Genomic DNA, 14,614 nt, shown 5'->3' on the forward strand with positions numbered 1-14,614 from the left:
AGAAAAAATATCTTGGCGAGGATAAAGCATGAGGTATGGTCGTTATTAACGCTCGGGGGGCAAGAAAGTGGAAACCCACTTCATAATTTCTGCAACAATGGAGGGATTGATCCTTCACAATCCAAACCCATATTTATCCAAAACCCCTTTTCTTCATTCTTCCTTCAGGCCTCAAATCACTCCAAATCTCTGCTGCAGAACCCTCTCTTTCAGCGTCACTTGTAAGGTGAAGGCATCGCAGGACAAGAAGCCCAAGAATGTCAGCAACAAGATTGTGCTCTCTGAAGCAGCGCCGCCGCTTGCGGAGGAGAGCGATGACAATAATGGAAACAACACTGAAGCCGAAGTCAAGCCTGGAAATGGGAGTGGTTTGTTGATGAAGCTTGTGAAGAGATTGCCGAAGAGGATTTTGGGGGCTTTGTCTAATTTGCCTTTGGCTATTGGAGAAATGTTCACCATCGCTGCTCTCATGGCTCTTGGTATGACCTATTTTTGTTGGCTATATCTCTCTGTATTCCGTTTACTATCTGGATTGAATAAACCGAAGATATAGAAAAAGAAAAAGTACAGTAATCTACTTCCTTCTAGTTTCAAATGATCTTATATTTGTTAGGAATCACGGACTCTCCACAATGGTATGATATTGTCCACTTTAGGCATAAGCTCTAAGTGGTTTGCTTTTGGTTTCCCCAAAAGACCTTATACCAATGGAGATGTATTCTTTACTTATAAACCCAGGATCATTCTCTAAATTAGCCAAGGTAGGACCCCTCCCAACAATCCTCTCCTCAAACAAAGTACACCATAGAGCCTCCCTTGAAGTCTATGTAGCCTTCGAACAACCTCCCCTTAATCGACGCTCGACTCCTTTCTTTGGAACCCTCAAACAAAGTACACCCTTTGTTCGACACATGAGTCACTTTTGACTACACCTTCGAGGCTAGCGATTTCTTTGTTCGACACTTGAGGATTCCATTAACATGGCTAAATGAAGGGCATGACTCTAATACCATGTTAGGAATCACGAGTCTACACAATGGTATGATATTGTCCACTTTGAGCATAAGCTCTCATGGCTTTGCTTTTGGTTTTTCCAAAAGGCCTCATACCAATGAAAATATGATAAATCCATGATCATTCCTTAAATTAGTGAACGTGGGATTTCCTCCCAACAATTCTCAATAATATCGATGAACTTGTTGCGTTTAGAAAGCCCTTGGCTGCAACAGCTGTTGGACATGTATAAATGATGGCTTATTACTGAAAAATCAATCTGAGTTCATCGTGTTTAGCATTCATTTGCAGGTACTTTCATTGATCAGGGAGAGGCCCCTGATTTTTATTTCCAGAAGTACCCTGAAGATAATCCTATGTGGGGATTCTTCACTTGGAGATGGATTCTCACACTTGGGTTTGATCATATGTACACATCTACCATTTTTCTAGCCATGTTATCTCTTCTTGGGCTCTCACTCATGGCATGCACTTACACAACTCAGATTCCTCTTGTTAAGGTTGCAAGAAGGTTACAACACTCTCCCTCTTTCTCTTTCTTGACAGACACATTCATCTTTCTACCTTTTTTGTTATGAACATTCAAATTTTGTATGCAGATGGAACTTTTTGCAGTCCGGTGATGCTATTAGGAAGCTGGAATGTTCTGAAATTTTACCCAGAGCATCAGTCCAAGATTTGGGGGTTGTTTTAATGGGAGCAGGATATGAGGTTGTAACTCAATGTGGATTCTTGCTTCTTATATGATTATACTATTTTATGTACAGTACATAGTACATAGAACATCTAATGTTCTAACGGCCCAGGTCCACTGCTAGTAGATATTGTTCTATTTGGGCTTTTCCTTTCAAGCTTCCCCTCAAGGTTTTTGAAACGTTTCTGCTAGGGAAAAGTTCCACACCCTTAGTGTTTCAATCTCCTCCCCAACTAATGTGGGATCTTACAATCCACCCCCTTCGAAGCCCCGCGTCCTCGCTGGCACTCGTTCCTTTCTCCAATCGATGTGGGACCCCCATCCAATCCACCCCCTTTGGGGCCCAACGTTTTTGCTAGCACATAGCCTCATGTCCACCCCTTCGGGGCTCAGCCTACCCGCTGGCACATCGCCCGGTGTCTGGCTTTGATACCATTTGTAATGGCTCGGTCCACCGCTAGCAAATATTGTCCTCTTTGGAGTTTCCCTTTCGGGCTTTCCCTCAAGGTTATTAAAACACGTCTGCTAGGCAAAGGTTTCCACCCTTATAAAAGGTCGTTCTCCTCCCCAATCGATGTGGGATATATTACATAACATGCATGTGCTTTTTTTTTTTACTTGAAATCATGGAAAGCAACTTAATCAGCATCAAACTCAGATCTTGGTCATGCTAATTTCAGTGTCTAAATTAAATCAGAAATAGATTATACCATACAAGCTAAATATGGTCTCTAGACACTACTTCTTATAGCAAGCTTCTTGTCTTCCTGTTGGTAGCTCCCCAAGTGTGTAAGCTGAAAGTGTAGTTCACTAAATGATATCAATCATCTATTCTGCAGGTATTTATTAAAGGACCAACTTTATATGCTTTCAAGGGATTGGCTGGACGATTTGCGCCTATTGGTGTACATTTGGCCATGCTTTTGATTATGGGTGGTGCAACTCTCAGTGCAGCTGGGAGCTTCAGAGGTTCTGTTACAGTTCCTCAGGGACTGAATTTTGTAGTTGGAGATGTTCTGAACCCGAGCGGGTTTCTGTCCAAGCCAACTGAAGCTTTCAATACTGAAGTTCATGTCAACAACTTCTACATGGATTACTATGACAGTGGAGAGGTATGTCTGAATGAAGAAACCAATAATAACTATAAAACCAGTGGTAGAGTTAATACTGTGTTAGGAATCACGACTCTCCACGATGGTATGATATTGTCCACTTTGAGCTTAAGCTCTTATGCTTGCTTTGGGTTTCCCCAAAAGGCCTCGTACCAATGGAGATGTATTCCTTGCTTATAAAATCCATGATCATTCCCTAAATTAGTTGATGTAGGACTCCCTCCCAACAATCTTCAACATCGTGGTATAAACTAGCATGGGTTGGTCTTGTGATCAATAAGAATTAATGTAAGTAATAAAGGGTTAGCGGGAATGAGTTCAAGTTACGGGGTCCAGCTACTGTAGGATCAAATATTGTAGGGTCAAGTAGTTGTCCTATGAGAATAGTCGAGTTACGTGAAAATTTACCTAGACAACTGATTTTGCAGGTGAAACAGTTTCATAGTGATCTTTCTTTATTTGATCTTAATGGGAAAGAGGTGATGAGGAAGACAATCAGTGTAAATAATCCTTTACGGTATGGAGGTTTTACAATTTACCAAACTGATTGGGGATTTTCAGCTCTGCAAATACTCAAGAATGATGAAGGACCTTTTAACTTGGCTGTGGCACCTCTTAAGATCAATGGAGACAAGAAGCTTTATGGGACTTTCTTACCCGTTGGAGATGTCGATTCACCTGATGTGAAGGGAATGTATGTCGTTTCTTTTTGTACGTTTATCGTTATCTAATACTTCTTATTCGGGTATGTTTGGAAGTAATTTTGGAACGGTTTAAACCACTTTTGTCGAGTTAAAAATCACTCCTAAACATGCATTTAGTCATATATAAGTCGCGTTTTAAAGTATAAAGTCAAACATTGAAATCATTTTGAATGATTAAATGCGTGTTTGGAGTAATTTTCGGCGTGGCAAAAATGATTTTAAACATTTTAAAATCTCTCCCAAACATGCCCTATATCTACAAGGGAAAGACCAGTTATATTGTGAGATCCCAAATCGGTTGGAGAAGGGAACAAAGCATTCCTTATAAGGGTGTGGAAACCTCCCTCTAGGAGATGTGTTTTAAAACTATGAGGGTGATGGTGATACATAACGGATCAAAGCAGACAATATCTACTAGCAATGGGGTTGAGCTGTCAAAAATGGTATTAGAACCAGACACCGAGCGGTGTGCCAGCAAGGACGTTGGGCCCTCAAGGGGGGTGGATTGTGAGATCCCACATCGGTTGGAGAGGGGAACGAAGCATTCCTTATAAGGGTGTGGAAACCTCTTCCTATTAGGTGCATTTTAAAACCATGAAGCTGACGGCGATACGTGATGGGCCAAAACGAAAACTATCTTCTAGCGGTGGGCTTGAGCGGTTATATATATATACATGTCAAATTGAGTATCCTTTATGCATTTGGAGGCCATGGGGTCGGCATCTTGGTTCATACTACATCTATATACATAAGGATGTAGTTTTTTGTGGCTATCCTTGTTACTTGTGGATGGTATTCTCATATTTTATATTAATGATGTAATTTCAGATCAATGCTTGCTCGTGATCTGCAATCCATTGTCCTGTATGATCAGGAAGGGAAGTTTGTCGGGGTTCGACGTCCAAGCTCTAAGCTTCCAATCGATATCGACGGTATGAAAATTGAAATACTTGATGCAATTGGCAGCACTGGGCTGGAGTTGAAGGTAACGACTCGGAAACGTTCACTAGTTTTTAGCTGGTGTGTCAAAACTGGATTCTAAACTGTCATTGATATTTGCCTATTTATCTCCAGACTGACCCAGGAGTGCCTGTTGTTTATGCTGGATTTGGTGCTCTAATGCTCACAACATGTATCAGTTTTCTCTCTCATTCACAGGTAAATATGCTTTTCTTCAACCTATTATTAATGCTCAATGCTAGAAAAAGATAACATGGTGTACTTACCATTTCTTTGATTGAAAGATATGGGCCATACAAGACGGAACAGTGGTGATCGTCGGAGGAAAGACGAACCGTGCAAAGGTCGAATTTCCAGAGGAGATTGACAGTTTACTCGATCGTGTTCCAGAAATCATCGAACCATCTCACAATCAGTTCAATAACAATGATGCCTAGTTACTAAGACAAAAATGGAACAAGAGAGAAACACAGTGTCCAACTACAAAATTTTGGCCTGAGATCACAGTTGGCTGTCTTCTTTCTTACATATACATATAGAGGACGGTTTTACCAATTTATAATTCTTTCATCACCGCCATGTTCCAAGTCAAATAAATTTTGTATATAATGTAACATAGGTAGCCATGTACGCCATTTATTATAAGAAAATATCGCTAATTTGAGGGTGAATAATCGACTCGAAAGTCCAAACAATACAACTGCAGGTACGATCCAACGGTTTTCAAGGTCGACATACTTGATGTACTCATTACTATGTAATTCATTTCTGTGAGGACTAAGATCTTTACTGCACAACATTACTATTTTGATACAAGAGGGTATATGATTGATGAAGGGAAGGTATCACCTTTAGTTACACTTACGATCATGCAACTCTTGTCTCTAACAAGTCAATTTGAACTACTAACCTATAAATTTATGCAACCTGCAATGCTTCTTCACGCTTAATGTCGAAGACTTTGACAAGAGCATCTTCGACAACCTAGTCAAACGCGTATGACATGTTATGGTTATAAATCTATTGCAGATCAAATATGTACCAGCAAGCATATAAGCCGAAGTGTATGGCTAACCTTATCGGGGGTCGAGGCACCGGATGTAACACCGATTGTGATAGGACCCTTGGGTAGCCAATTCTCCTTCTCAACTAACTCCCCATGCTAACATGGATTCACAAGGATGAAAAATGATGAGTAATCAAGGAAAGAAAAGGTGGGCTTTATAATGTAATGCCAATTTGAAAAGTGAACCAAGAAACTAGAAGGGATTAGAGCTGAAATCTGTAGGGTAACTTACATTCAGTTTGTAACCATATTTTCTCATCAGGAAATTGTTTTCTCGCTTCATAAGCAATCTGGACTGCTCGCTCAACTCCCCAACAAAATCCATATGCTTCCGCCAGTTTTACAGTAACATTTCCCCACCTATATTCAAATCCATTTTCTTTGAGAGTCTTTATGATATCACCTGAAATTCGAACAAACAGGCTTACGCACAAAATCTTTTAGAAAACATTAAGCTTTTTCTCTTCAATTTAGCCTTGAGCGAAGTCAAATCGGAAGACTAAATTTCATAAGGAGCAGGTATTCTTCAGTTTTGCCACAAAATGGAGCATGCAAAAGAAAAACAAGGAATTCATAATCCTTTTCATAAATTCCATTAACGATTTAACAAAGTCAAGAAAATCGAGGCTCACTCGTATACTCGCGATTCATGAGCGCCAGAGTCTCGTCCTTGTAACCAAACCCTTTGCGATTATAATTCTCGCTCCTCGTCAAGTTCTTCCGGAACACCTTCGCGTCAAATTTGGAATAAGCAGCCACCAAAGAGGAAGAAGAAGAAGAAGAATCGCCATCGCATCTCACGGACAGAGGCTTCCTGCACCGGACTGACCGAACTCCGGCGAAACTCTCCGGCAAGGCGGCATCAGTGCGCGTTGCAAGATGATAGAGTTGCAGAGAGAAAACCATGCAAGAGAATCGTCTGAGAACTCGATTTCCAGTAACAAGCTCAGACAACGGCCACTTCTTCTTCTTCGTCTTCCTGCTCCATTGATTTCAATGCAACTGTTTCCTCTCTCTGTCTTCTCTCTTTCTCATTCTTCTTTTTTCTTTTTTCTTTTATTAATTAAATTAATAAACTAACATTGGAAATAATTATTCTCAAATTCTTAATTTTTTTTATTTTTTTTATTTTATATACTTTTAATAGTTTTAAAAATGTTTGAATTGTATAACAAATTATTTAAGTGAAAAGTTTCACTAAAATTAATTATCACTTTTTTTTTTCTTTTTCTTTCAAGGTTAATTTCATAAATATATTAAATAACATTTAATTTAATTTTAATATTTATCATGTATGAGTTATGATACTTGATATTGTGCTAGTATATATATATTTCAATGAATGGCGTACTTGATATGCTTGATGCACTTTCTGACAATATGATGAGTATGATGATTGCGTGACGTTTACCTTAATATAATGATGTTTTCCATATTGAGCATGCTATATGATGATGAGTGTCATATTGCATTATGTCATTAGATCGACACAAAACAAACTATAAGAGTATGAAAATGATATTAATATAAATATCCACAAGTATGTATTACCTAGAGTAACAAAGAGATGGACTAGAGGGTTGTGTCAGAAGAGACATTATGATGGATTTAGAGGGACTTCATGCATATTGTATTTTCATAAGCATAGAGCTACTTCTCTTAGAGATGATGAGTCCGGACGCGCACAGTATGATGATGAGTGCGAATGCGCACAGATGAGGGTGTTCATGAGGCGCATGACACTATGGGGTTCAGCTGGCCTCCGGACGTCGATACAGATTAACTTGACCAGAGGGTCCAGGGGGTGTGTAAACGCCCTGGAGATTCGCACTCGCACGTATGAGTCGTGTGTAGGGAAGTACTATAAGAGCTATGTTATTTTCAACAAAATAATAATAATAAAGCATGAGTTCTTAAGATTCCTCTATTCAAAACTCAAGTTGTTCTCCTCCTTCAATTATTTATTTTGACATATTTCGATCAGGGGCAATGTCTAACCAACCTTATGGCGGTAGGAATTGGAATTAGAATTGAAAGTTTGAGAAGAATGGACAATCACTCATTGATTTGTTGGTGTTGCGGTTGAGAAGATTATGAAAAGATCTCCCTCTTATTCTTTGTAATGGAATTCACTTGCCTGAGAGTACTGGGGTTCGAGCTTTTCTTCAGTTCGCTTAAAAGCTCGTCCCTATGAAATGTGCTCTCTTCCACAATAGGCGTTTTGGGAGGTGAGTAGGTTTAATGCCTCTTTGTAGCATCGGTCACTAGACCTTTTTTGTAATTACCTACCTTGCTATTTTTATTTGCATATTTTCATTCATCAATATCGTTTTTTTTTTTTTAAATCGGATTATCTATCTTTTAAAATAGTAATTAATAAAATAATTATTTTTCCCAAAGTAATATACATTAACAGTAGTTATCTGGCTTATTAGCTCAGCTGGTTAGAGCGTCGTACTAATAACGCGAAGGTCGCAGGTTCGAAACCTGCATGCGCTATTTTTTCTTCCCTCTTTTTCCTAGTTCTTACCGAAGAGAAATATTTTATAATATATCTTATGTTATGTAAGATCCCATTCTCAAGTAAGCGCTCGTGGCCTAATGGATAAGGCGCCTGACTTCTAATCAGGCGATTGTGGGTTCGAGTCCCACCGGGCGTGCGTTATTGCTTTTTTATTTCTTTTCTTTTCTTTTCTTTCGACTTTTTTCATATTCATATATAATCTTTATTTATAAAATTTATTTAATGTAAATGAGTTTCATGTCACTTTTAATTTGTGTATTTGTGTATTAATTTTGAAATAATTTTTAATTTTGGATTTAATGGATCACTAAAATTGAATTAGCCTGGAAACTCGAATCCCAACTAACGAAGAAGCACCCGCCACAGACTTGGTAGTTGCGTCGCCGCTCCTCACAGACTCTTTCCTTCATTTCATTGTCTTCCATTTTTTCGTACCCCTCAATCCCCCATTTATGTTTCTCAGACACCCTCTTGGAGGTTTCGGTTTGAGTCATGGAAGAACAAGGCACGGCTGTAATTTTAGCCAGAGCGACGGAGCTGAGGCTGAAGATCAGAGGCTCTGTTAACACCACCGCGACTTCGCCGGAAACTGACATTCGGGATGATCGGTTCGCTGTGGATGAAAATAATGGCGTCGGTTCGAGTGGGGAGGCGGAGGAAGAAGATGAGGAATCGGTGAGGCTTTTGAAAATCTGCGATGCGCTTGCGTCTCTCGAGAATCAGCTCTCTTCATTGCAGGTTTCATTTTACCTTTTCTTGTTTTGGGAATGAGGATTGAAGAATATGTTTCGATTTAGTCGGCTTTCTTTGGCATTTTTGTTTTAGGATGATGATCTTGAAAATTTCTGTGCCGTGTTTGATTTGTATATAGACTTGGTTGATTTGATTGTGTTGATCTTGCCCCTCTGTTCCTCCCCTACAATTGAGGGTATTTTCAAATAGTGAATAATTTAGAACACGCAGATTAGTCTAAGGGTCATTGGAGCATGTGAAGAAAAAGTACAAACAGTCACTTATTTGGAATATTAAAAATCTTACCGGTTTTTCAACTTGTTGTTGTTCCCAATGAGATGACTTTGTGTCATTCGGTGAGATCCCACGTTGGTTGGGGAGGAGAACACGGATACGTCCCATCGAGGACGCTGGGTCTATAGGGGGTGGATTGTGAGATCCTATTTCGGTTGGGGAGGAAAATAAAACATTCTTCATAAGGATATGGAAACCTCTTCCTAATGACTTATTTTAAGAACCGTGAGAGGGAGTTCGAAAGAGAAAACCCAAAGAGAACAATAAATGCTGGTGGTGGGCTTGGGCGATATAAGTTCCACATGTCTTGTTTCATCAAGTTCATGTATCTTCATATGTAGTTATTTCCTTGTACATTTATGTTGGCTATTTAGAATCTTCTCTAAACGCTATAAATAGAGGTGTTCTCAACCCTTGTAAGCAATGATGCAACTATTCAAGCTTCAATTGAGCAAAGTTTCATACCACTCAATCAAAAGAAGTTTCTGTTCATATCTTCTCCATTGTAATATCTTGCCTACTTTCATTCAATGCCTCCCACAGGTGCATCGTTACGACTGTGGTACTCGAGTAAAAATATGAATCGGGAGCATGATTCTCCCTAAATTTGAACATCTTATTTCATTTATTTGCTACTACAAGTATCTGGCAGTTGTAGCTGGTGGTCTTAGTGTTTCAGGTTATGCAACTTATGGGGTTGCTAAAACCTTCAACGTCCCTCGTCGCTGGCATGTGTATTGATATTGCTCAGATCTCTGTCTTTCAATAAGTCAGTATAAGTTATTCACCAAACTGTTACTCGTGATGATATGTCTATGCACTTCGCACGTGAGCCTGTTCTCGTTACGATTTACGACTGTATGTGGATTTCTCCTAGGCACTGTTTCTTGTTGTGGCATGAACCATATAGCATTCTGGATTCCATCTTTTTACTCTGAGTTGTGTATATCTAGTTTATAAGTGTATCAAATACTCACAAACCTGTCTCTTAACTTTCAAATGATTCTAGTGTAAATGCTAAACATCTAGGTGAGATTGCCTATATCGTTTTATTATTCAATCCTATCCGATGCCTTGTGGTGTACCTAAATGACATACTAATTTGGAGGGCGTTAGTTTAGATAGCTTGTTTGGTTTATTGAGGCATATGTTGTATGTCCTACTCATATAGAATGGTCATTCTTGCCATATACGGAGAACAAACGAAGGAGAGCCACTTGAACTCCCTCTCCATCCCGGGCCTCACCTAAAATCTGCCGAAGTCAGCCTTAGCCATGGAATCCAAAAGCTAGAAGAGATCGATATTGACTCACTTATTTATCAAAATCTTCCGCCCCTAAAAAGATTCTGTATATTTATAATCCAATAAGTACAAGGAGAGTGAGGATAGGTTTCCCTCCACCAAAGCATCTATTAGGACCAACCAGCAAGCTCACCAATTGGTTTGCTGTTCCTCTTGGCTTAACTCAAACACCTGCAACAGAAGTTAATTGATTTCTTAATTAACTAGTATTCAGACACCTGTTATGATCATATCTAGTAATCAGGGTTTGCCTCGATTTGGTACCGCTCTCACGGCCCGCACCGAAAGAGTGCTGTACTCCTGATGTCCAGTCAACTGTTGTGCCTTAATGCATTTCGGAGAGAACTAGCTAGCTCTAAGTTCGAGGGGCATTTCACCCCTAACCACAACTCATCCGTTGATTCTTCAACATCAATCGTTTGGACCTCCACTTAGTTTCACCCAAGCTTCATTTTCGTCATGGATAGATCACCAAGATTCGGGTCTAGAAGTTAATTGATTTCTTAATTTTGATCCTCGATGTTGTCTCTACCTTCAGCTTGTAGTTTTAGATGCCATTTTCAACATGAATATGAAATTGAACAACAATAATGTTTGTACGTCAAATATAATGGACCTAGAGAGTGCGACTCGTTTAGTGTTCTTACAACGTTTTTAGATAGCATCAGGGGAGTCATAGAACATTGTAATGTACTGGAAGCATGCATTTACACCTTCTAATACTTCTATCTTCTAATTTGCAGGATTTACAACAACGGCAAAGGTACGAGAAAGAAGTAGCCCTTTCCGAGATTGAGCATAGCCGCAAGATTGTACTGGATAAACTGAAGAAGTACGAAGGACAGGATTTGGAAGTGATACATGAGGCTTCAGCTTTTGTTAGGGAGACAGTGCAGCACAACAAGGATTTCACGCTCCCTCCATATCCAAGCCATCCTGATAAAAGCTACATACATCCCTTCCCTTCTGGACACGAGTCCGTGACTAATGGGCTAACCGACGCCACGACAAATATAGGTACAAAGGAACTCACTGAATCAGAAAGAAAACAATCAAAATCGGATTCCAGGAACTCGAGAAACGGATTGGGAACTTTTGCTAGTGTAGCTGCAAAATCAGTGGTTACCGTCGTTGCCATTGTATCCATACTGCACTTCACTGGTCTTACTCCGAAGCTCGCACGGAAAGTTTCTTCTTTGAAGGTTTTCAACATTTTTCGACCATCTGCAGTTGGAAACAATGGATCACACAATGTATGTCCTCCAGTTGAAGCTCATCAGTGCATTGTGAAAGAGAGAATTGAAGTTCCATTTTCTTCAGCTGTGGTTAAACCAGATGTAAACTATGGAAGGGGGTGACGACAATTCAATCCACAGGCTTTTGTGAGGTGTGTTTTCCAAAAGCTCTTTGATTATGCTAATTTTTCACTTTCTTCAATAAGTAGCTGCACTGCATGAATTTGTTTTTGATGGCCTTCTCATATGCGACATAGTAGTAGATGTTATTAGCTATATGCATTTATCCTCAGAACACACAAAACTTCACTCTATGTTCTCCAGAAAGATGTAAAGAGTGTGCTTGTTAACCTCTGGTTGGAACGAAAAGACGAGTAGGCGACATCTAAAATGAGTAGGGAAAGCAAGAACTCGTTCGCGTCATCGACTGAGTTGATTATGAATGAGACTACAACGAGTAGAACTTGTTAGGAGTCATGACTCTTCACAGTAGTATGATATTGTCTACTTTAAGCATAAACTCTCATGGCTTTGCTTTGGGCTTTCCCAAAAGGCCTCATACCAATGAAGATAGTATTCCTCACTTATAAATTCATAATCTTCCACTAAATTAACCAATGTGGGACTCACTCTTAATAATCCTCAATAGAACTAACATACATGGATTATAATTTTAAGGTAAGAAAGTGTAGGTTTGTCCATTATCACCTGCAATGGGATTTTAAACGGGTACTTTTCACGCACAAGATTTGGCTGCTCATACTTCATGTTTGACATTCACTGAATTCGACTAAAAAGGTAGACGTTCAAATTCTCTCCTTCCATAGGTTGTTGAACTAATGAATATGTAAATATTATTATATTATAAAACCACATTCTTTTCTTCAATAAGTAGGGATCACTTTCAATATAAGAGATCCGAACTTCCAATTTCCTTATCTATGGGCAAATATTTCTTTATTTGCGACCTTTCGCGTTATTATCTATGGGCAAATATTTTTAATTTCTAAATTTTAAATGTTAAATATTGAATTATATTTAAAATAATAATAGAAACTTTAATAAATATACCCAATTTATTCTGTTAAATTAAAAATTACATAATATTATTATAAATTAAATGATATTGTAAAGAAATAAGTATACAAAAAAAGAAAAACATGTTGATAAATTGATTGGTAATGTTTTATATATAATCTAATATGTTAGTTTTGCAAGTTCAACTATTTTAATTGGTATAATATCTAAGTTAATAGGTCATTTATGTGTTAAACTATAATTTTATTTTATTAATTTCAGAGCTTTCAAAAAAAAATTCAAGAAAAAAGAAAATGGATTACCACCCACCAACACAGGTGCTAATAATGTTCTAACCAAACCTATTAATGAGAGTTTTGTTTACAAAAATTAAAAAAGAAAATAAAAAAAATGGCCTATGCAGGTTTCGAACCTGCGACCTTCGCGTTATTAGCACGACGCTCTAACCAACTGAGCTAATGGGCTAATTTATCAACTTTTAAAATATTATTTAAAATAGGTTTAAACATTATGTGAATTTAAATAATATAATTTTGGCTTAAATTGTCATAAGAGCCATAGTTTACTATTCGATCGTTGTAGAAAAAAGAAAAAAAAAAAGTTTTATTGATGTTCTTTATTTCATTTTGTTAAATCTTATTCTCTTGTAAATTTTAAACCGCTAGAAAATCAATCGAAATCCCATCAAAATAATTGATATTTCTTGTTCGGTTGCGACATTTTATCAAACAATTGGCAAATAGAAATAACACAGAAATTGTTCCGAAGTAATATCGATTTTAAAAAAACACAATGTTAACACAAACCCAGATCGATACAACACAACCATACCCAAAAGGCAGATAAATTTAACGTAAATATCGAACACCATTCCTATTCGCTTACGGAAGAATCATTGGAGAAGGCTTTGATTGGAAGGGAAGTTTAGAAGAGAATAGAAGTGGAAGAAACTAAAAAGGAAGTTGAAGTTGAAGTTGTGAAGGTGTTTGCAACGCTTTTAGCATACCTATGGACTCGTACGAGAAAAATTCGAGCACTATCCGAGTAGTCGAACTAAACACAAGTATTGGTGTGCGTGTCCCGTATGTATACTACTTTCTCTTGATAACATGTACATTTGTACGATGGAAGAAACGCTCATCTTAAGTTGTTCTCGATTATTGTTTTCAATTTGACCAAATAAAGTCTGAGGTATTATACTTATTTCGAATGAGCTCGAATTGATCTAAAACATTTTCCTTGATGTCTCGAGAAGTTTTAAAATCCAAAAAGGAGAGTCGACTCCTACCCATGACGTCAATTATTATGGTGGTAGACATTTCAACCCAAATTTTGCTTGTTAGGTAAAATTCTATTGGAGCTAAAATTTTAATAATGTAGTTGTAGTGATTATATTGATCCAACTAATATGTTCGTTTAAATGATTATGAATTGACATGTGTTTGTTAGGATGGCTGTTCGACTTGTAGATGTTCGATATTTTAGTTATAGTACAAAACTTTTAAATAATTAAAAATAAATAAATAAATAAATGTGACAATGTTTTGGGCTTCCGAAAAAGCCTCGTATCAATGAAGAGAGTGTTTTTTTAATATAAATTTAAGATCCTTCCCTAAATTAGTGTACGTGGGACTTTCATCATCCAACAATTAGAATCTTTAATTATTAATGAAACAACATAATTTCCAATGATTCACATCAGAAATCATCAACAGAAAGGCCACGTGGTACATAAAATACATTTATTTAATTATTATAGTTAAATCCTAAAAAAGATTTATGTGAAGATAAAACCACGTGGAAAACGAAGAACTTACTCTTTTAATCCCCACCGTTGATCCATGTGTTCTTCAATTATTCTGACAATCATCAATTAACCTTGTTAGTCCCTCAGTTTTACATTATTATTAATTTACCGCTTCTTAAATTAAATTTTGA

General features: G+C 37.8%; 4 protein-coding genes and 2 non-coding genes across 7 annotated transcripts in view; 3 read left to right on the forward strand and 3 right to left on the reverse strand.

Moving 5' to 3' along the window:
* Positions 1-7: 7 nt before the first annotated feature.
* On the forward strand, positions 8-5,214 carry LOC111792744 (cytochrome c biogenesis protein CCS1, chloroplastic). Its single transcript, XM_023674321.1, has 8 exons — positions 8-479; positions 1,306-1,525; positions 1,614-1,725; positions 2,548-2,820; positions 3,249-3,514; positions 4,353-4,509; positions 4,599-4,682; positions 4,769-5,214. Exons 1-8 carry the CDS (start codon positions 98-100, stop codon positions 4,919-4,921), a joined length of 1,647 nt encoding a protein of 548 aa, XP_023530089.1. The 5' UTR covers positions 8-97; the 3' UTR covers positions 4,922-5,214.
* Positions 5,215-5,366: 152 nt separating this feature from the next.
* Positions 5,367-6,520, reverse strand: LOC111792787 (4-hydroxy-3-methylbut-2-enyl diphosphate reductase, chloroplastic-like; the record flags this gene model as incomplete). The annotated part of the gene is given in 4 exon segments (XM_023674373.1): positions 5,367-5,468; positions 5,560-5,646; positions 5,783-5,953; positions 6,183-6,520. Coding segments are annotated over 3 exon segments (462 nt in total). The 3' UTR covers positions 5,367-5,468; positions 5,560-5,629.
* Positions 6,521-8,137: 1,617 nt separating this feature from the next.
* Positions 8,138-8,210, forward strand: TRNAR-UCU. Its single transcript has one exon. It is a non-coding gene; the product is annotated as a tRNA-Arg (tRNA).
* A 206-nt stretch (positions 8,211-8,416) lies between these two features.
* LOC111792772 (plastid division protein PDV2-like) lies at positions 8,417-12,111 on the forward strand. 2 transcript variants are annotated; one of them, XM_023674355.1, is made up of 3 exons: positions 8,417-8,812; positions 11,147-11,790; positions 11,963-12,111. In XM_023674355.1, exons 1-2 carry the CDS (start codon positions 8,567-8,569, stop codon positions 11,759-11,761), a joined length of 861 nt encoding a protein of 286 aa, XP_023530123.1. In that variant the 5' UTR covers positions 8,417-8,566; the 3' UTR covers positions 11,762-11,790; positions 11,963-12,111. The 2 variants fall into 2 exon arrangements, with proteins under 2 accessions (XP_023530123.1, XP_023530122.1); XM_023674354.1 differs by having other exon boundaries at positions 11,147-12,111.
* Positions 12,112-13,067: 956 nt separating this feature from the next.
* TRNAI-AAU lies at positions 13,068-13,141 on the reverse strand. Its single transcript has one exon. It is a non-coding gene; the product is annotated as a tRNA-Ile (tRNA).
* Positions 13,142-14,415: 1,274 nt separating this feature from the next.
* LOC111792753 (allene oxide synthase 3-like) overlaps positions 14,416-14,614 on the reverse strand; it is a 1,870-nt gene continuing 1,671 nt past the window's right edge. Inside the window, exon 2 of the mRNA XM_023674329.1 lies at positions 14,416-14,537. The gene's annotated coding sequence lies outside the window, so the exon portion shown is untranslated. The remainder of the gene's footprint in view (positions 14,538-14,614) is intronic.

This window comes from Cucurbita pepo, chromosome LG04 (genome assembly GCF_002806865.2).
Source record: "Cucurbita pepo subsp. pepo cultivar mu-cu-16 chromosome LG04, ASM280686v2, whole genome shotgun sequence".
Classification (NCBI taxonomy): Eukaryota; Viridiplantae; Streptophyta; class Magnoliopsida; order Cucurbitales; family Cucurbitaceae; genus Cucurbita; species Cucurbita pepo.

What these genes read in the sequence shown, in the direction of transcription:
- LOC111792744 (XM_023674321.1), top strand. Translation starts at nt 98, where the DNA reads ATGGAGGGATTGATCCTTCACAATCCAAACCCATATTTATCCAAAACC. An exon ending in CGCTGCTCTCATGGCTCTTG is followed by an intron (nt 480 to 1,305) that starts GTATGACCTATT and finishes ATTCATTTGCAG; the next exon opens with GTACTTTCATTGATCAGGGA. An exon ending in GCACTGGGCTGGAGTTGAAG is followed by an intron (nt 4,510 to 4,598) that starts GTAACGACTCGG and finishes ATTTATCTCCAG; the next exon opens with ACTGACCCAGGAGTGCCTGT.
- LOC111792772 (XM_023674354.1), top strand. Translation starts at nt 8,567, where the DNA reads ATGGAAGAACAAGGCACGGCTGTAATTTTAGCCAGAGCGACGGAGCTG. An exon ending in ATCAGCTCTCTTCATTGCAG is followed by an intron (nt 8,813 to 11,146) that starts GTTTCATTTTAC and finishes TCTAATTTGCAG; the next exon opens with GATTTACAACAACGGCAAAG.